Source organism: Mangifera indica, chromosome 20 (assembly GCF_011075055.1).
Source record: "Mangifera indica cultivar Alphonso chromosome 20, CATAS_Mindica_2.1, whole genome shotgun sequence".
In the NCBI taxonomy this organism is placed as follows: Eukaryota; Viridiplantae; Streptophyta; class Magnoliopsida; order Sapindales; family Anacardiaceae; genus Mangifera; species Mangifera indica.
The window spans coordinates 10694985-10717548 of NC_058156.1; the positions used below are offsets into that span (position 1 = coordinate 10694985).

General features: G+C 32.3%; 3 protein-coding genes across 4 annotated transcripts; all 3 read right to left on the reverse strand.

The window, feature by feature from the left end:
* Positions 1–3616: 3616 nt before the first annotated feature.
* LOC123204496 (LEAF RUST 10 DISEASE-RESISTANCE LOCUS RECEPTOR-LIKE PROTEIN KINASE-like 2.1) lies at positions 3617–7528 on the reverse strand. Its single transcript, XM_044621180.1, has 3 exons — positions 6555–7528; positions 5084–5119; positions 3617–4918 (listed from the first exon to the last, which is right to left on the reverse strand). The coding sequence occupies exons 1-3, from the start codon at positions 7351–7353 to the stop codon at positions 3795–3797; spliced, it is 1959 nt and encodes a 652-aa protein (XP_044477115.1). The 5' UTR covers positions 7354–7528; the 3' UTR covers positions 3617–3794.
* Positions 7529–9759: 2231 nt separating this feature from the next.
* Positions 9760–15079, reverse strand: LOC123204500 (PR5-like receptor kinase). Of its 2 annotated transcripts, XM_044621186.1 has the most exons (4): positions 14813–15079; positions 14639–14719; positions 11128–11163; positions 9760–10963 (listed from the first exon to the last, which is right to left on the reverse strand). In XM_044621186.1, exons 1-4 carry the CDS (start codon positions 14886–14888, stop codon positions 9840–9842), a joined length of 1317 nt encoding a protein of 438 aa, XP_044477121.1. In that variant the 5' UTR covers positions 14889–15079; the 3' UTR covers positions 9760–9839. The 2 variants fall into 2 exon arrangements, with proteins under 2 accessions (XP_044477121.1, XP_044477120.1); XM_044621185.1 differs by lacking the exons at positions 14639–14719; positions 14813–15079 and adding an exon at positions 11757–13692.
* Positions 15080–15512: 433 nt separating this feature from the next.
* On the reverse strand, positions 15513–20246 carry LOC123204497 (LEAF RUST 10 DISEASE-RESISTANCE LOCUS RECEPTOR-LIKE PROTEIN KINASE-like 2.3). Its single transcript, XM_044621181.1, has 3 exons — positions 19351–20246; positions 16874–16909; positions 15513–16709 (listed from the first exon to the last, which is right to left on the reverse strand). Exons 1-3 carry the CDS (start codon positions 20147–20149, stop codon positions 15586–15588), a joined length of 1959 nt encoding a protein of 652 aa, XP_044477116.1. The 5' UTR covers positions 20150–20246; the 3' UTR covers positions 15513–15585.
* Positions 20247–22564: the final 2318 nt, after the last annotated feature.

Consider the following 22564-nt stretch of genomic DNA (forward strand, 5'->3'; position numbering starts at 1 on the left):
ATAAATAAAATAATATTTAATCATATTATAATATATCATCTAAGTATTCAATTAAATACTTAAACCGGACTATAGATAACATTGTTTTGTTACATTAACCCTATAATGGATTGAAGATTTCCAAACCACAAACAACTCAATGACCGAAGCCTCCAATTCCATCCTGCAATTCTCAATCTTTGGGAACAAACTTAAAATTGCTTATCTCCTTCGTGTCCAAAATTGGCCGAAAATTAATTAGGCCAACATCCCACTTATTTTCTACCACTAAAATAGCTTGGTGGGTTCCACCTTGATTTGGACTTTGCACAAACCTTCCAATAATTAATTATTGATTAGACTGGATACAGCTACATCATTAACCAAGAAAAATTGGTTGAGATATTTTATCACATTGTATTTATATAATGTCCTTCTATGCACCTTTGTAGATTTATAAGATAATATAATATAATATATATATTATATTGAAATTCAATAGGATTTTATTCAAAATTTGTAAAATATAAAATTAAAATTATTTCAATTATTATATTATAATATTATATATATAATTTTATATAAAAATAATAATATATTATTATATAATTAAATATTATTTTATTTTTAATTTTTAATTGTATATTATTATTTATATATAAAATTAAAAATAAACACTACTTATTATGACTTGCCAAATAAAGCCTGAATAACTTTAAGACAATGGTTTTAGATTTGATGTATTGACACATTTTTATTTATTAATTTTAAAAATTTAAATATATAACTATCATACAATCTAAGTGTATTTTGTTAATTTAAAAGGTAAATTACTTATTTACCCTTTTTAAACATAATAACAAAAATATCTTTTTAAATTTATATAATTTTAATTAAAATTTATATGTATTTATATAAAAGAGTATACAAAATTACCCTTTATATAAAAATTCAAGTTTAAACAATATAATTAAAAATAATTTGCCAATGTGATTTTTTTATTTACCAAACTCAAGGTAAAACATGTTCCATCCTCAAAGGCTTGCACTGGGTCTTCAAATACTTCAAGAATCAGAGAAGCATTACACACGATTATTATGTAAAGAAAATGTTGGGGAGTTGAGTCAGGCCTTCTCTCGAATACATCAAAGACATCAGTGTTATTTGCAACATCATCAACCAACCAACATGCAGAAAAACTATCAAAATAATCACAACACTGAACACACAATAATAGCTACATCCTAGCTATATGCATTATATAGAGAGGACCTCACGCTCAGGTTGGATTGGGTACCTTACTGAGTTTCGATAATCCGAGGAGGCGAGGACGAATAAAGAGATTGTAACCATCAAAATATGACAGATTGTAAACAGCTGTTCAAACGCATCTCAATCGATAGATCATTACATCAAGAATCATAAAGCGTATCTATTTTCACCATTGGATCAACTATAAACATCGAATCTTGATTTTCCAGATGAAAGAATAGAGAGAGAATAGAGCCTGCAGTGAGAGAAAACCGCAGATATTTTGAGTGAAGAGAAGCCAAGGAGTCAGGTTTTTAATTACTGCCCAAATTGTCATTTTTACCCTTTCCTATGATGGAATTAGTTAATGTTAGTTAACGGTTGAAAGTCTGGTATTTAAATTTTTAAAATTTAACGGTAAAAATTTGCCTATTCGTCAAACGTTGGATGGAAATAAGTCTTTTGGCTTTTCAGATTTGATCAAAGGGTTGGTCTCCTAGTTGACTATCAGAATAACATAATTAAAATTTTGAAACAAATTTGAGTATCATTAGGAATTACCGAATGTTTATCTTTTTATATATGAATAATCTCATAATAACTGTAAAGTAATATACCTACGAAGATAAAAATAATTGAATTTACTAAAAAGTAATTATATGTGCAAAATATTATTTAAATAATAATATATTATTATATAATTAGATAATTTTAATATGAGATAAATAAATATATAATTATACAATAATATATAATTATTTATATAAATAATTTTATTATTGGTCAACGGTCATTTGTAATGTAGGTTCTAGATAAAAAATATCTATCTATATTCTGAATCACTATATAAAGAAAACATATTTAGACATCGTTCACGAGATTAAACTAATACCTTTACCTTCTTCAACCAAAACCTTTGTCTAAACTGTAACCCTCATGTCTCAGATTCATCTCCAGCAATCGACACTACCTTCCTCTCCAGTGTGATTCAACTCATCTCCTTTCCATCTCCAGCTTCTCCAATTGTCGGCGACTCAACAAATACTCGAAAAGACTGGCTTCGACAAAGAGCATGTCTAGTTAGTCAAATTTATTCGATTACTAAGATTTGGTTTTGTTGTTCTTGCGTTATGGACACCAATAATCGATTGTTTTGGCGGAAATTTGTGGTAGTTTTGACGAAATATAATTTTTGTGATTGCTTTGACGAAATATTAGTTTTGGTGTTTGTGATTACTTAGAGTTGTGATTGTTTTGACACAATCTGAACTTTTGAAGTTCAGAGTTGATGTCTATAGGATAATCAAATCGTTTGATCCTAAAATCTTTTGCCAAGAAAGCATATGTTTATTCTGTGTCAAATTTACTTTAGTGGATTTTATTTATGCGAAATTTGGAATTTATAAAAACCTCGATATTTTTCATGCTTATATATTTTTCTCATTTCCGTTTTTAATATTTTTTAGAAATTGTGTTTCAGCTTTTCCGCTTCTGCTCTGTTTTCGTGCTATATAGATGTTAACAATTGCTTGATTAAGAGATTGTTTTAATTTCATGTTTCTCCACTTGATTGCACATAAAGTTTTCAATAGAATGATTTTATTATCAGAAATCAAACTGGGCTTATGCCATAAGTTTCTTGTTTCTGCATCTGCTTCCTTTTCTGCTGTGATGACAAAAGGCTATATGCCAACTGTATCATTGTGAAACAGTGGAAGGATTTTTTTCCAGATTTAGTTGGAACAATGTTTGGCTAACTACCAAAAGAAATCGAAGAAAATCTCTACAGAACTTTCTTGTTTAACGTTGCGTACCCTACATTGGTTGGGAATTAATTAAGTTGGATATGAGTATATAAATACAAGGGAAAACCTCACCGTGGGTGAGACTCAATACCACTTTTGTTGGTGACCTAACAAGTGGTATCAAAATCTATGATTTAATAACAATTTTATCCAAACTCCAAGGGAAATTAGTGATTCATGTCATTCTAACTCCAACTTTGGTAAAATCCCACTGATTTCCATCTCCTTTACTCTCTAGTTTGGAACTCATTATATCCTTTACTCCCTTATTTGGTAAAATCCCTCCTCTCATCTTTTGTCTCCTTTACTCCCTTGTTTGGTAAAATCCCTTCCCATGTTCTGACTTCTTTACTCCCTGGTTGGCTTGGTTGTAATGAGGGAAGGTTTGTGTCTCTTTTACTTATTGGTTGTCCAGGTTGTTAGGTTTGTTGTGAATAATATTAGACTAATGACCCAATCCAATGTATGATAAGGAGATGATAGTTGAGGATCTCATATTGATTGAAAATTAAGTTGGATAGAAGTATATAAGTGTGAGAGAAAACATCACCGCTTAAGATAGAATCAGGGTGGTGGTGGCCTAGCCTTGAACAAAATTAGTTGCATTAGTGGAAGAAATGGTAGTTTATCTTCCCCTTTCAATAGTGTGCAAACAAACATGATTGGTTCACAAGGCCCTTTGTAAACTATTAATTTTTGCCATGTTAGTTATAGAGACTACAAAAGGAAACCTATGCATTACATTTTCCAAGGATTAATTCATGACATAGATACAGTTGAAGAATATATTGGTGGCCTAGAAGAAGATGAAGATAAAAAAGGCACCGGTGGAATTGGCAAGTCTTCAGAACCTGCTTGTAACAAGTCTAATACCTTATTCATTGATGGCCTATCCAACGGTCGTGTCTGTATGCACCATAAACCAACAATAATCATCTTCTTTGCAATTTCATTTTCCTCACTGCTATTAACTCCATGCCATTTTAACTCTTTGCCTTGCTCAAGATGCTTGTAAATCCAATGCGGAAAATACATTTCACTAGAATGAAGAGCACCTTCAGCATCTTGGCTCTTTCTTCCTCCAACCATCTCTAGGATCATCATTCCATAACTGTAAACATCAGACTTATGTGAAACTTCTCCAAAGTTTCGTATAAATACTTCTGGAGCAATATACCCAATTGTCCCCCTAGCCTCTAACATCGACACAATGCTCTCCTTGTTGAGGCATAATTTTGCAAGACCAAAATCAGAGATCTTTGGACATAGATTTTCATCAAGAAGAATGTTGTGAGGTTTTATATCAAAATGCAAAATTCTTGTGCTGCACCCGCGATGCAAGTACTCTAATCCTCGAGCTATTCCAATGGCGATTTCATACATTTTTTCCCATCCTAAACATTGACTAGCCTGCAAATTTTTCTCATTGTATATGAATTTTTCCAAGGAACCATTCACCATGAATTCATAGATTAGAGCTCTCTTGTTGCCCTCTAAACAAAAACCAAGTAGTCTAACAACATTAACATGAGATGTTCTACTAATGCTTGCAACTTCGTTAATGAATTCTTGACCATTCCCTTTTGAGGCATTTAGGAGCTTCACTGCTACAATATTTCCATCCAATGACTTCCCTTTGTACACACCACCATAACCTCCTTGGCCTAGTTTATCTTTGAATGAGTTGGTCATTCTCTTAACTTCTGAATAGCTATATCTTTTAGGAGCTATGGATCCACAATCTCGAATGAAGGCCTCAAAATCTACATTCTTTGTCAAATTCCTGGATAGGAAGTTTGACATAATTGATGACATTTTCTTCCTTCTGCATATGCAGAGCATTATACTTATGATGATTATTGCGATTATTGCAGGAGCAACGCCTGTCATAAGAAATAAGTTATGAATTAGTCTTAGTTGTTTTTTTGTAGAGATTTTGAGAATTAAAAAAACAATTTAAAAAAAAAAAAGAAAGAAAATTCTGATTCGGAAGCTTGATTAAGTTCTGATATTTTTAAGAGCAAAAGCAATTCATAAATCCGTGTTACCTATTCCAAGCTTCCGTCCCAAATTAAGAGAGTTGCCTGAATCATTCACAGTCAAGAAAATGTCAGAACACAATAAAACAGAATTCGGAAGAGAGGAAACAGAGTTGAAGCACTCAGAACAAGTGTAAAATTAAAGGCAAGAGAATCAGTAAATTATGATTGTGGTTTAAGGGTAATTATATGGTAGAATGTAAGTTTACAGATATGCTTAATTGTTCAGCAAGGGTAACACTAGTGTAGGTAAACAACACTAGTGTAAGTACTAAGGTTTAATGGATATTTGATGGTATGGTCTAATACCTTATTATATATCAGAGTATTAATGTTTAATGGATATTTGATGTCCCCTTTCCAAAACCAATATAATACGGTTGTCATTTAGAGAAATTTCAGAAGCAAAAGACCACTCCTTATGATACAGGTAATTTCAGGAGTTCAATAGATTCAGATTGTATGGTAGCGTTACAGATATTCTTATAACCCTAAACAATTTTAATTCAGTACTTTATAACAAATTTGAGCTAAATTTAAATTAGGATATTTTTTTATTTAAATTAAATTCAAACAAAAGAGTTTTTGTATTCCTTTCGGTTCGTATCTCCCCTTAATACGAGAAAATAGTGATTTAGGAAAATTAAATAAGTTGAGGAGAACCAAACTCAACTTTATGATTTGATGTAAATGGTTTCAAGTAAAAAATTTGAATTCGAACCTCTATCTCAAAAAAATTACTTCCCAAAATTGAAACTTAAAAAAAAAAAAAAAAAGAGGAGAAAGAGAGAAGTATAAGTTGTAAATAATGAACCAGCAAACCCAGGCAGATTCTGAGCTCCTTCGCTCATAAACTTTGACTAGTCCGACACAGACTATTACCAAGTCAAGTCAACTCCGATGGATGATTGTGACCAGTCAGTGGATATGGCTTTTGTGAATTAGAATAATATGACCCAGAAAAGAAAATTAAATTATATAAAACTAAAATAATTGAAAAAAAAAAGAAAATTCAGATCAATTAAAATTGTTCAACAGCATGGATTCTTGACATCACCTATAAAAATTAAATATTTTGAAAAAAGCAGTCCAGTCATAATCTAAAGTCCCCAAATAATCTCTCCCACTTAAAACAACAATATGATATTTCTGAGTTAAATTAAAAAAGTCCCCAAATAATCCTTTTTTTTTTTGGTAAGAGTAATCTTTCCCTTTTAGGTGTCACTGTAAATTTATAATAATTTAAAAATTCTTAAGATAATCCAATATATAAGAATATAAAAATTATATGAAATGATAAATCCAAGAGAACACAAATCAGAAACATATTTATTTTTGTTTCGTTATGTCCCAGAAGTTTGGTTTCTATCTTTTATTGGAAAATCCAAACGGGTCAAAATTTTGGTTTTGCGGATGGAATTGTGAACTCTAATTTTCTTTACAAAAGTAAAGAAAATTGGAGAAGGAAGAGCATGCATACCTTTACCAGGACAAGTATGAGGATGAGGCTTATCACGGCAAAGGCACAAAAATTTCCCTGGATTCAACTCACTAGATCCGCATATCCCACCAGACAATCGGCACTCCGGACAGAGTCCGTTCTCCGCCTCATACTTCACTTCTAACCCCTCATTTAAAATGGCTTTCAGCCACTCCTGGTACTCTCGAGGTTCATGATAAACAAGATCTTCAATGAACCGAATAGGTACTTTTGTAACCTCGCTGCATGTTACAGTCTCAGTATGATTCGGAAAATAATCCAACTCGTCATCAATGGTGTAAAAGCCTCTCCTTGCTTCAATTCCCTGCCGATAGCAAGTATAATTATTTCGACCCAGCTGGGTTTCATCAGTGCAGTTATAGAATAAGCTCAGGTTTCGAACGTTTGAGCTGTAGCTGTAGAGAAATCGGTTGAAATCGACGCTAACTTCGGATCCGTCAATGCAAGAAGAAAAGTCCCCAGGGAGATCTTTTCTTGAAATTGTCACTGTTTGATCAGTTGTGTTGATGGCTAAAACTCGAAACTTCTGGGGCGGAGAATTTAGCACAGGGTGAATACTGTCTTCTTCACATGTGAGCTCGAATTCAGCTCGACCACAGTGCTGATGCCAATCTTTTCCCCAGAAAGGATAAGATATATTCAGCTCAAAATTCGGTCCACAAGAGAAATTGTAGAAGCGACTGCAGATCTCGAACTGCTCATCGTCACAGTGAGATGAAGGGATGAAGAATAAGATGCAGAAGACTGTGAAAATCGTGCAGTGGAGAAGATTGTTCATTGTGAGGGAGAGATAAGAGAGAGTTGGTGAGGTATGGGATGTATATATGTCAAATTTTCTTGTAAGACTATTCGTAGTTAAGGAGAAATGGAGATGAAAATTCTCCACCAGATCTTTCGTCGAAAGAGCTGGTGAAAAATTTTGTAATATGTAGACGGAGAGGCTGGGAAAAAGATGGCTGTTGACTCAATAATACTCATATTCATATATATATATATATATATATATATATATATATATATATATATATATATAATTGAGTTATTTTATTTTCCAAGGATTGTTTCATAACATAGATGTAGTTGAAGAAAATACTGACAATCTAGGAGGAGAAGATAATAAAGGCTTAGGTGGAATTGAGAATGCTTCAGAACTTCCTTATAACATGTCTAATACCTTATTCATGGATGCCTTATTCGATAGTCATGTCTGTATGCACCATAAACCAACAAGAATCATCCTTTTTTGCAATTTTATTTTCCTTAATGTTGTTAACCCCATGCCAGTTTAACACGTTGCCTTACTCAACATGCTTGTAAATCCAATATGGAAAATGCATTTCACTGGAATGAAGAATACCTTCAACATCTTGGCTTTTTCTTCCTCCAACCATCTTCAGGATCATCATTCCATAGCTATAAACATTCGATTTATGTGAAACTTCTTCAAAGTTTCTACTAAATATTTCTGGAGCACTAAGCCCAATTGTCCCCTTGGCCTCCAACATTGATATAATGCTCTCCTTATTAAGGCATAATTTTGCAAGCCCAAAATCAGAGATCTTTGGATAACTTTTCAACAAGAAGAATGTTACGAGGCTTTATGTCAACAAGAAGAATGTTATGAGGCTGGATACAGTTACATCATTAAGCAAGAAAAATTGGTTGAGATGTTTCATCACATTGTATTTATAGAATATCCTTCTATGCATCTTCACAGATTCATAAGAGAATATAATATATATATAAATTACATTGAAATTCAATAGGGTTTCATTCAAAATTTATAAAATATTAAATTAAAGCTATTAATATTATTATATTATAATAATATTCTATATACATAATTTTATATATAAATATTATATTATTGTTAATTATTTAATTATATAATAATATATTATTATTTGCGTATAAATAAAACACAACTCATCATCATAAACAAAACATGAGCAATAGCTCGCAACTATATGGTCTTTTTATGACTTGCCAAGCAAGGCCTGAATAACTTCCAATAATTCATTAATTTTCATCATTCATTAATTTACCCTTTATAAACATAATAACAAAAATACCCTTTTAAATTTACATAATTTTAATTAAAATTTATATGTAATTATATAATGGAATATACAAAATTACCCTTTAAATAAAAATTCAAGTTGAAACGACATAATTAATAATAATTTGCCAATGTGATTTTTTATTTACCAAATTCAAGGTAAAACATGTTCCTGCACTGGGTCTTCAAATATTTCAAGAATCAGAGAAGCATTACGCAGGATGATTATGCGAAGAAATACCAAAAAACTTACCGAAAATGTTGGGGAGTTAAGTCAGGCCTTTTCTCGAATACATCAAAGACACCATTGTTATTTGCAACATCATCAACCAACCAACATGCAGAAAAACTATCAAAATAATCACAACACTGAACACACGATAATAGCTGCATCCTAGCTATATGCATTATATAGAGAGGACCTCACGCTCAGGTTGGATTGGGTGCCTTACTGAGTTTCGATAATCCGAGGAGGCGAGGACGAATAGAGAGATTGTAACCATCAAAATATGACAGATTGTAAACAGCAGTTCAAACGCATCTCAATCGATAGATCATTACATCAAGAATCATAAAGCGTATCTATTTTCACCATTGGATCAACTATAAACATCGAATCTTGATTTCCCAGATGAAAGAATAGAGAGAGAATACAGCCTGCAGTGAAAGAAAACCGCAGATATTTTGGGTGAAGAGAAGCCAAGGACTCACGATTTTAATTACTGCTCAAATTGTCCTCTTTGCCCTTTCCGATGATGGAATTAGTTAATGTTTGTTAACGGTTGAAAGTCTGGTATTTAAATTTTTAAAATTTAACCTATAAAAATTTGCCAATTGGTCAAACCTTGGATGGAAATAAGTCTTTTGGCTTTTCAGATTTGATCAAAGGGTTTTGGGCTCTTGGTTGACCATCAGAATAACATAATTAAAATTTTGAAACAAATTTGAGTATCATTAGGAATTACCCAATGTTCATCATTTTTTTTTTATATATGTATAATCTTATGTTTATAAATATATTTAGATTTTAATACATTAAATTTAAATATCCAAATGTAAGTTTTTAAATGTTTTACTTTGAGATAAGATATGATTGCACTATCTAGGAAGATGCAACATGTCTAGAAGAATATATAAGAAGATGCAAAAATGTAATCATTACTTTGAGAGGAGATAAGATATGATTACATTTTCCAAGGATTAATTCATGACATAGATACAGTTGAAGAATATATTGGCGACCTAGAAGAAGATGAAAATAAAAAAGTCTCAGGTGGAATTAGCAAGTCTTCAGAACTTGCTTGTAACAAGTCTAATGCCTTATTCATGGATGGCCTATCCGATGGTCGTGTCTGTATGCACCATAAACCAATAATAATCATCTTCTTTGCAATTTCATTTTCTTCACTGCTATTAACTCCATGCCATTTTAACTCTTTGCCTTGCTCAACATGCTTGTAAATCCAATGTGGAAAATACATTTCACTAGAATGAAGATTACCTTCAACATCTTGGCTTTTTCTTCCTCCAACCATCTCCAGGATCATCGTTCCATAACTGTAAACATCAGACTTATGCGAAACTTCTCCGAAGTTTCTATTAAATACTTCTGGAGCAATATACCCAATTGTCCCCCTAGCCACTAGCATCGACACAGTGCTCTCCTTGTTGAGGCATAATTTTGCAAGGCCAAAATCAGAGATCTTTGGACATAGATTTTCATCAAGAAGAATGTTGTGAGGTTTTATGTCAAAATACAAAATTCTTGTGCTGCACGCGCGATGCAAGTACTCTAATCCTCGAGCTATTCCAATAGCGATTTCATACATTTTTTCCCATCCTAAACATTGACTAGCCTGCAAATTTTTCTCATTGTATATGAATTTTTCCAAGGAACCATTCACCATGAATTCATAGATTAGAGCTCTCTTGTTGCCCTCTAAACAAAAACCAAGTAGTCTAACAACATTAACATGAGATGTTCTACTAATGCTTGCAACTTCATTGATGAATTCTTGACCATTCCCTTTGGAGGCATTTAGGAGCTTCACTGCTACAATATTTCCATCTAATGACTTCCCTTTGTACACACCACCATAACCTCCTTGGCCTAGTTTATCTTTGAATGAGTTGGTCATTCTCTTAACTTCTGAGTAGCTGTATCTTTTAGGAGCTATGGATTCATAATCTCGAATGAAGGCCTCAAAATCTGCGTTCTCTGTCAAATTCCTGGACAGGAAGTTTGACATAATTGATGACATTTTCTTCCTTCTGCATATGCAGACGATTATACTTATGATGATCATTCCGATGATTGCAAAACCAACACCTGTCATAAGAAATAAGTTATGAATTAGTCTTAGTTGTTTTTCTGTAGAGATTTTGAAAATTAAAAAAACAATTTAAAAAAAAAAAAAAAGAAAATTCTGATTCGGAAGCTTGATTAAGTTCTGATATTTTGAAGAGCAAAAGCAATTCATAAATCCGTGTTACCTATTCCAAGCTTCCGTCCCAAATTAAGAGAGCTGCCTGAATCATTCACAGTCAAGAAAATGTCAGAACACAATAAAACAGAATTCGGAAGAGAGGAAACAGAGTTGAAGCACTCAGAACAAGTGTAAAATTAAAGGCAAGAGAATCAGTAAATTATGATTGTGGTTTAAGGGTAATTATATAGTAGAATGCAAGTTTACAGATATGCTTAATTGATTAACAAAGGTAACACTAGTATAGGTAAACAACACTAGTGTGAGTATTAAGGTTTAATGAATATTTGATGGTAAGGTCCAATATCTTATTATATATCAGAGTATTAATGTTTAATGGATGTTTGATGTCCCCTTTCCAAAACCAATATAATATAGTTGTTATTTAGAGAGATTTTAGAAGCAAAAGACCACTCACTCCCATGCAGGTAATTTCAGGAGCACAATAGATTCAGATTATATGGTAGTGTTTCAGATATTCTTATAACCCTAAACAATTTTAATTCAGTACTTTATACCATATGTGATGATCTGTGGATTAAAGTAAAGTTATATGTTTATGTAAATGAAATCTTACATAATCAAGAACATGAATAGAAGAAAAAAGAAACATGAATAAATCTCTGATAAATTTACCGTCATGGCATGTTTTATGATGAGTTCTATCTTGGCAAAAGCAAACGAATTTATCATTATCGAACCCACATCGCCCACCACTTGCCTCACAATTGCTGCAACTATGTGCATTCCAATTCAGGAGGAACCCCATCTTCAGAATGTCAGTATAACTCATATACCACAGATTGGCGCCGGTTTCAACATTCAGGGGGGCGTAAACGAAGGACTTGCAGGAATAATTCTGGAACAATTCCTTGTGAAAACCAGCAAAAGAATAGTTGTGAGAATCATCATCACTTGCACAACTTACAGGATAAGCAATGTCAGCAGGTGGATTCTCGGAGCAGTTGTACCAGAAGAAAAGATCTTCATCAGAGGAAACAAAATTGAATGGAGTTTGATTAAGAGAAAGATTGTAAAGAGGAGTTGGACATGAGGCCTCATAGGCTATGGAGTTGGCTAAACGAAGTGAGCTATTTTCATAGAAGATGTCTTTGATGAAGAAATTTTCAGATGAAATGTTGAACACAGGTTTCTGGTCATTGCAGGTGATTTCAAAGTTGGGGTAGCCACAGAAAGACTCCTGCTCACCGGAAACCCAAAAGGGGTACTTTATAGTGAGGTTGCCACCGCAAGTTTTGGGTTCACAGGCCTGGAATTTTGAGGCAACAGAGACAGCCTGGTGGGCTGAGGTGATGAAGATGACAATGGAGAGAAAATTCCATGGAAAGGTGAAGAAAGTGGGAGGATGAGGATCCATTTGGGATGGAAGATTGGAGGAAAAAATGAGAAATGGGAAGAGAGAAGAAGAGAAAAAGGTGGAGGAAGGAAGAAGGAAAATAATGTGTAGTCGGTGTGGCCTGGTTGGAGACTTTGAGAAGATTAGTTGTTTAGCTTTTGCTTTTCTTCTTGTTGAATGAGACTTGAGTTGAAAAAACTGTTCTTAGACACAAAGTGACAAAGAAAGTAGATTGAACCAAAAGCAAAGATTTCTGCAACTTATATTAACAATTCCTAATGTGGGACTGAATCCAAACTAGTTTACATTCATCATGCATCTCAAAGAGAATGAGTCAAGATGAGATAAAGTTAAGTATTGTTTGGTTTAAGCTTGATTCGATTGAGTTTTTGTGAGACTCAAACTTGAGCTCAAGTTTGATGAGCTAAAAAGTTGTAAGATCAAGACTGAGTTTAAGATAAAAATTGCTAGTTTAAGTTTGGGTTAAAAAATTGTAGTTAAACCTCGTAGTCTATATATTTATCAGTAATCCTTCATATTTAAAGTCTGGTGTTGGGTTTACGTGAATTTTAAGAGTTGAAGAGGTCATTTAAACTTTCATCCTATGATAAAAAAGTTTAACCAAGTGAAAGAAGTTCAAGGGATAAATGTAAAATATTGGGATAGTAATGGCAAGATTTTGAACTTTTAAAAATTCAATATGTTATATTTGAATTGAAAAATGAGATGAAAAACTCACCAAGCCAAAAATAATAAGTTCAAGCTCCGTTAGACAATAATTGAACTTAACTCGATATGAACCAAGTCGTGAGCAATCTGTGGATGGCTCAACTCGTCTGCTAATTGAAAAAATTTAACAAAGATGAAATAGCCTAACCAAAGTTGAAATTCTGATTTTTTTTAAAGTAATAAAATTATGCAAACTCAATTTTAAATACTCAATTGAATAATAATACATCATCATATGTTTTTGTATTAATCAACTGAGTACTTAGTGCACATAGCATTGATATTTTTGAAGCTGGAATATAATTACGAGTGGGTAGGTGGGGGCATTTTGGGCACAAGGAATTAGTAATTCTAAATAAGTGGGGGATTTTGAGTTAGGCTTGATCGGTTGAACGAAAAAGTGGATTTAAATTAGTGCACATAGCATTGATAATGAATTTAAATTATAAATTTGAATTGGGAATTTAAACTATGAATTTGAAATAAACTAAAACTAAACTGAGCTAAATATTTTTTTGTTTGAATCAAACTTAAAATATCACTAATTTTAATATAACAAATTTGAGCTAAACTTAAATTAAATGATTTTTTATGTAAATCTAATAGTAACAAAAGAGTTTTTGCATTCCTTCTGGTTCGTTTCTCCTCTTAATGCAAGGAATAGTGATTTGGGAAAATTAAATAAGTTGAGGAGATCCAAAGTCAACTTTATGATTTGATGTGAATAGTTTCAAGTAGAAAATTACAATCCGAAGCACTAAGACGTTTATAAAACCTTAAAAAAGTTACTTTCCAAAAAATTGTAACTTAAATAATAAAAAGAAAAAGGGATAAGGTGTAAATAAATGAACCAGCAAAGTCAGGCAGATTCTGAGCTCCTTCGCTCATAGACTTAGATTAGTCCGACTCAGACTCTAACCAAGTCAAGTCAACTCCAATAGATGTATACATAATTTTATATATAAATATTATATTATATTATTTTTAATTTTTAATTACCTAATCATATAATAATACATTATTATTTATGTATACATAAATCACAAGTCATCATCGTAAACAAAATATAAGCAATAGCTGGCAACCATAGTCTTTTTTTGACTTGCCAAACAAGGCCAGAATAAACTTCCAATAATTCATTAATTTTCAAAATTCATTAATTTACCCTTTTTCAACATAATAACAAATATACCCTTTTAAATTTACATAATTTTAATTAAAATTTATATGTAATTATACAATTGAATATACAAAATTACCCTTTATATAAAAATTGAAGTTGAAACAACATAATTAATAATAATTTGCCAATGTGATTTTTTATTCACCAAATTCAAGGTAAAACATGTTCCTGCACTCGGTCTTCAAATATTTCAAGAATCAGAGAAGCATTACACAGGATGATTATGCAAAGAATTACCAAAAAACTTACCGAAAATGTTGGGGAGTTGAGTCAGGCCTTTTCTCGAATACATCAAATACACCATTGTTATTTGCAACATCATCAACCAACCTACATGCAGAAAAACTATCAAAATAATCACAACACTGAACACACAATAATAGCTACATCCTAGCTATATGCATTATATAGAGAGGACCTCACTCTCAGGTTGGATTGGGTGCCTTACTGAGTTTCGATAATTCGAGGAGGCGAGGACGAATAGAGAGATTGTAACCATCAAAATATGACAGATTGTAAACAGCCGTTCAAACGCATCTCAATCGATAGATCATTACATCAAGAATCATAAAGCGTATCTATTTTCACCATTGGATCAGGTATAAACATCGAATCTTGATTTCCCAGATGAAAGAATAGAGAGAGAATACAGCCTGCAGTGAAAGAAAACCGCAGATATTTTGGGTGAAGAGAAGCCAAGGACTCACGTTTTTAATTGTCAAATTGTCCTCTTTGCCCTTTCTGATGATGGAATTAGTTAATGTTTGTTAACGGTTGAAAGTCTGGTATTTAAATTTTTAAAATTTAACGTATAAAAATTTGCCAATTGGTCAAACCTTGGATGGAAATAAGTCTTTTGGCTTTTCAGATTTGATCAAAGGGTTTTGGTCTCGTGGTTGACCATCAGAATAACATAATTAAAATTTTGAAACAAATTTGAGTATCATTAGGAATTACCCAATGTTCATCATTTTATTTTATATATGTATAATCTTATGTTTATAAATATATTTAGATTTTAATACATTAAATTTAAATATCCAAATGTAAGTTTTTAAACGTTTTACTTTGAGATAAGATATGATTGCAGTATCTACGAAGATACAACATGTCTAGAAAAATATCTAAGAAGATACAAAAATATAATCATTACTTTGAGATGAGATAAGATATGATTACATTTTCCAAGGATTAATTCATGACATAGATACAGTTGAAGAATATATTGACGGCCTAGAAGAAGATGAAAATAAAAAAGGTTCAGGTGGAATTAGCAAGTCTTTAGAACTTGCTTGTAACAAGTCTAATGCCTTATTCATGGATGGTCTATCCGATGGTCGTGTTTGTATGCACCATAAACCAACAATAATCATTTTCTTTGCAATTTCATTTTCCTCACTGCTATTAACTCCATGCCATTTTAACTCTTTGCCTTGCTGAACATGCTTGTAAATCCAATGTGGAAAATACATTTCACTAGAATGAAGATTACCTTCAACATCTTGGCTTTTTCTTCCTCCAACCATCTCCAGGATCATCGTTCCATAACTGTAAACATCAGACTTATGCGAAACTTCTCCGAAGTTTCTATTAAATACTTCTGGAGCAATATACCCAATTGTCCCCCTAGCCACTAGCATCGACACAATGCTCTCCTTGTTGAGGCATAATTTTGCAAGGCCAAAATCAGAGATCTTTGGACATAGATTTTCATCAAGAAGAATGTTGTGAGGTTTTATGTCAAAATGCAAAATTCTTGTGCTGCACCCGCGATGCAAGTACTCTAATCCTCGAGCTATTCCAATGGCGATTTCATACATTTTTTCCCATCCTAAACATTGACTAGCCTGCAAATTTTTCTCATTGTATATGAATTTTTCCAAGGAACCATTCACCATGAATTCATAGATTAGAGCTCTCTTGTTGCCCTCTAAACAAAAACCAAGTAGTCTAACAACATTAACATGAGATGTTCTACTAATGCTTGCAACTTCATTAATGAATTCTTGACCATTCCCTTTGGAGGCATTTAGGAGTTTCACTGCTACAATATTTCCATCTGATGACTTCCCTTTGTACACACCACCATAACCTCCTTGGCCTAGTTTATCTTTGAATGAGTTGGTCATTCTCTTAACTTCTGAGTAGCTGTATCTTTTAGGAGCTATGGATTCATAATCTCGAATGAAGGCCTCAAAATCTACGTTCTCTGTCAAATTCCTGGACAGGAAGTTTGACATAATTGATGACATTTTCTTCCTTCTGCATATGCAGACGATTATACTTATGATGATCATTCCGATTATTGCAAAAGCAACGCCTGTCATAAGAAATAAGTTATGAATTAGTCTTAGTTGTTTTTCTGTAGAGATTTTGAAGATTAAAAAAACAATTTAAAAAAAAAAAGAAAGAAAATTCTGATTCGGAAGCTTGATTAAGTTCTGATATTTTGAAGAGCAAAAGCAATTCATAAATCCGTGTTACCTATTCCAAGCTTCCGTCCCAAATTAAGAGAGCTGCCTGAATCATTCACAGTCAAGAAAATGTCAGAACACAATAAAACAGAATTCGGAAGAGAGGAAACAGAGTTGAAGCACTCAGAACAAGTGTAAAATTAAAGGCAAGAGAATCAGTAAATTATGATTGTGGTTTAAGGGTAATTATATAGTAGAATGCAAGTTTACAGATATGCTTAATTGATCAACAAAGGTAACACTAGTGTAGGTAAACAACACTAGTGTGAGTATTAAGGTTTAATAGATATTTGATGGTAAGGCCCAATATCTTATTATATATCAGAGTATTAATGTTTAATGGATGTTTGATGTCCCCTTTCCATAACCAATATAATACAGTTGTTATTTAGAGAGATTTTAGAAGCAAAATACCACTCACTCCGATGCAGGTAATTTCAGGAGCACAATAGATTCAGATTGTATGGTAGTGTTTCAAATATTCTTATAACCCTAAACAATTTTAATTCAATACTTTATACCATATGTGATGATCTGTGGATTAAAGTAAAGTTATATGTTTATGTAAATGAAATCTTACATAATCAAGAACATGAATAGAAGAAAAAAGAAACATGAATAAATCTCTGATAAATTTACCGTCATGGCATGTTTTATGATGAGTTCTATCTTGGCAAAAGCAAACGAATTTATCATTATCTAACCCACATCCCCCGCCACTTGCCTCACAATTGCTGCAACTATGTGCAGTCCAATTCAGGAGAAACCCCATCTTCAGAATGTCAGTATAATTCATATACCACATATTGGCGCCGGTTTCAACATTCAGGGGGGCGTAAACGAAGGACTTACAGGAATAATTCTGAAACAATTCCTTGTGAAAACCAGCAAAAGAATAGTTGTGAGAATCATCATCACTTGCACATCTTAGAGGATAAGCAATGTCAGTAGGTGGATTCTCGGAGCAGTTGTACCAGAAGAAAAGATCTTCATCAGAGGAAACAAAATTGAATGGAGTTTGATTAAGAGAAAGACTGTAAAGAGGAGTTGGACATGAGGCCTCATGGGCTATGGAGTTGGGTAAACGAAGTGAGCCATTTTCATAGAAGATGTCTTTGCGTATTAATCAACTGAGTACTTAGTGCACATAGCATTGATATTTTTGAAGCTGGAATATAATTACGAGTGGGTAGGTGGGGGCATTTTGGGCGCAAGGAATTAGTGATTCTAAATAAGTGGGGGATTTTGAGTCAGGCTTGATCGGTTGAACGAAAAAGTGGAAAAAAAAAGAGACACGGCTTTTGGGTGACCGTTCTCCTCAGTCACATCACATGCTGTGAGGAATATTATGAAAGGAGAAAGTGCATCTTGAAAAGCAACCTAATTACTGCTTGTTACATGATGGACCACACCTCATATTTGGGTAAATTTGGCAGTAAAGTTCATAGAGGTTTCCATGATTTCAAGGAAATTTTTGAAGTGATTTCAAGGAAATCGGTCATGTGATAAAGATCAAATCAAATAGTAGACTTCATACTTAAACAAACCCATCAAAAGAAATATTCATCTTCCTGCCATGAGAAATAGAAAATTCCAATTGGGGTTAGGTTGAAGAAGACTTGGTCAAAGAGTGAGTTCAAGTTTGCGAATGAATATGTGATCATCAAGCTACCGATCTTCAATCCCATTTTGGTAAAAATTAAATGGTCAAATGGCTATCTCTAAAGTACGTTTGGTCACCCATCATTCACTTTCGTTAATGAATGACAATAATAAACCGATTTAGAAGACCAATGTAAGCGAATCGGGATTAATTTAAAGCAAAACCAAGAAAGGGAGAAGGTTAAATTGGAGCAGATGTGGAGGCTTAACCTCTGGGCTTGATTAAAGTGAGTTTCTGTTTATGGATACTAGGGTTTATTTGGATGGGTCTTAGAGATTTGATGAGATAAGGGATAGTTCAACTGAATTAGAGTTCAAATTTATAGTTCAGATTTATGGATCTAATTTTTCCGAAATGTATAGTTAAAGTTAATAATTCGAATTTGTAACTCAAAATCATGGTTTGACTTTACGTCTCATTTACAAAATAATAGTGTTTTACACATTATTTGAATAAAACGATATCGTTTTATCAATAACTATAAATTCGAACTATAAATTTGAATCGTGAATTTAAACTATGAATTTGAAATAAACTAAAGCTAAACTAAGCTAAATATTTTTTTGTTTGAATTAAGTTTAAACTACCACTAATTTTAATGTAACAAATTTGACCTAAACTTAAGTTAAATTATTTTTTTATTTAAATCCAATTTGAACAAAAGAGATTTTGCATTCCTTCCAATTCATATCTCGTCTTAATACGAGGAAATAGTGATTCAGAAAAATTAAATAAGTTGAGGAGAATCAAACTCAAGTAGAAAATTAAACAAGTACAAACCAGCACAAAAGTAAAGAAAAATGGAGAAGGAAGAGCATACATACCTTTACCAGAACAAGTATGAGGGTGAGGCTTATCACGGCAAAGGCACACAAATTTCCCTGGATCCAACTCACCAGATCCGCATATCCCACCAGACAATCGGCACGCCGGACAGAGTCCGTTCTCCGCCTCATACTTCACTTCTAACCCTTCATTTAAAATGGCTTTCAGCCACTCCTGGTACTCTCGAGGTTCATGATAAACAAAATCTTCAATGAACCGAATAGGTACTTTTGTAACCTCGCTGCATGTTACAGTCTCAGTATGATTCGGAAAATAATCCAACTCGTCATCAATGGTGTAAAAGCCTCTCCTCGCTTCAATTCCCTGCTGATAGCAAGTATAATTATTTCGACCCAGCTGGGTTTCATCAGTGCAGTTATAGAATAAGCTCAGGTTTCGAACGTTTGAGCTGTAGCTGTAGAGAAATCGGTTGAAATCGACGCTAACTTCGGATCCGTCAATGCAAGAAGAAAAGTCCCCAGGGAGATCTTTTCTTGAAATTGTCACTGTTTGATCAGTTGTGTTGATGGCTAAAACTCGAAACTTCTGGGGCGGAGAATTTAGCACAGGGTGAATACTGTCTTCTTCACATGTGAGCTCGAATTCAGCTCGACCACAGTGCCCATGCCTATCTTTTCCCCAGAAAGGATAAGATATATTCAGCTCAAAATTCGGTCCACATGAGAAATTGTAGAAGCGATTGCAGACCTCGAACAGCTCATCGTCACAGTGAGATGAAGGGATGAAGAATAAGATGCAGAAGACTGTGAAAATCGTGCAGTGGAGAAGATTGTTCATTGTGAGGGAGAGATAAGAGAGAGTTGGTGAGGTATGGGATGTATATATGTCAAATTTTCTTGTAAGACTATTCGTAGTTAAGGAGAAATGGAGATGAAAATTCTCCACCAGCTGTAATATGTAGACGGAGAGACTTGGAAAAAGATCGCTTTTGACTCAATAATATATATATATATATATATAATTGGGTGATTTTAAATTAAAAATTAAGTAATACTTAATCATGCGATAATATATATAAATATATATTATTTATATATCTAAAATATTTATATATAATATTACTCTTATATATATTTTTACGTAATTAAAAAATTTTAAATTAAAAATAAAATAATATTTAATTATTATTAATCCTGTAAAAGAAATTTGACATATTTGACGGCATTTTCTTCCTTCCACATTTGCAGATGATTATTCTAATAATTGCAAAAACAATACCTGTCATAAGAAATAAATTATGAAATAGTGAAATGGTCATAAATTAAATGAAGCAATATTTTGAAAAACTTGTTAAATTTGTTAATAAAATTATTTTATGCATTTTAAATTTATGGAAAAAAAAAAGAAATAAATTATCTGTCTTTACTAAAACTAAATAACAGTTTTCTCTTAAAAAAAATTAATAAATTTTTTATCCACTCTAAATAATAATTATAAAGGTGAGGTTTATGTATGATCTCATTTAATATTTTAACATCTTAAAACATTATATTTAAATTCATGGAATAATTTTTCATTAATTAACTTTACTACCATTGAAAAGTGTTAGCTATTATTTGGATAATCAATTTTTTCTCTTTGTTTTCTTTAATCATTTGAGTTTTTATTTGTGACCTTTTAAGTTCACTATGGTTTAATTGTGAGTTCACAATTGACTTAAAAAATATAACCAAAAGTTCATCAACTATAGTAAACATCTAGTAGTGGACCATAGTCCATGAACCGCAATGAAGATAAATTTTATAAAAGCTTTTTTTGATCATACATGTCATGTATTAAAATATCTCTGTTGTTAAATTCCAACTAAGGGCGGGTTTATGGTATGTCAAATCTTTAGTCTTAATTGTTTATCAAATCACCGATCAATATATTTGGAACGTGCTATCACAAATAAGTTTTCATGTGACTTTTTTTATACTTTGGCCAAATATTTTTGTTTCCAATATTTATCGACATCCTTTAAGAACTAAAAATGAAATTATTTCGAGCCAACAGATTCCTTTTTAACTATCACTTGTTTTCGTATACAAATAATGTATGATAATTATATCTGACTTATTGTACAAGCCATGAATAGTCTCGTACTTATATACCATATGAAATATATGTATTTGTATCGGATCCAACTGTAGCATCACAGGTCAAATGATCAAATGGTACACTAATAGAATCATTTGATGAATCATTGACTACATATTACATATTCATGCGATTCATCATAATCGATCATGTTCGAGAAATAGTTCATTAACCATTAGTCTATACTAATGCCTTAATTATACAACTTTCATAGTCACCCACACTAATATTATCTCATGATAGTCAATGGAAACATTCAACATGTCTATTGTGCTATGTCATTATCCAATTGATATCACATACATAAGGAATGCTTCGATGATTTAATTTTTGAATATCCATATCATTTGGACAATTCACATGCATACAATATATTTAATGGATAAATAAATAAAGTGAAACATAACATATATGTGAAGTACAAGTTACTTCTTTTATTAGTACAAGATAAAATGCTTTGAAATTGAAAACACAATTGATTTCTAAGACATATATACACTAACTACTTGAAGAAATTAATTTTCAACTGAAATTTCTTGTTAAATGTTGTATACCTCACATTGGTTGAGAATTAATTAAGTTAGATATAAGTATATTTATTTGAGGGAAAACCATACCTCTTCAGTAGGCTTTTAGGTGGATGAGACCTACGACTATTTTTGTTGATAACCTAACAAGTGGTATTAAAACCCAAATATAAAAACAACTCCATCCAAAGCCCTTAGGAAGTTATTGGTCCATGTGATTTTAACTCTAACTTTAATGATATCTTAATGATATTCGTCTCTTTTACCCTCTTTTACCCTCTACTTTGAAAACCCATCGTCTCTTTTATTCTCCTTGTTTGGTAAAATCCCCTCATTGTCTTCTGTCTTCTTTACTCCTTGTTTGACTCTTTTACACCTCGGTTGTTTGGATTCTCAGTTTTGTTTTGAATAGTATTAAACTGATGATTTAATCTAACATGTGATAAGAGAATGATTGTTGAAAATTAAATGGATATAAGTGTACAAGTGTGTGAGGAAACCCAATTGCCTAAGATAGAATTTGGGAGGTGGTGGCACATCCTTTGATAATATTAGTTGCACTAGAGGAAGAAAGATAGTTTATCTT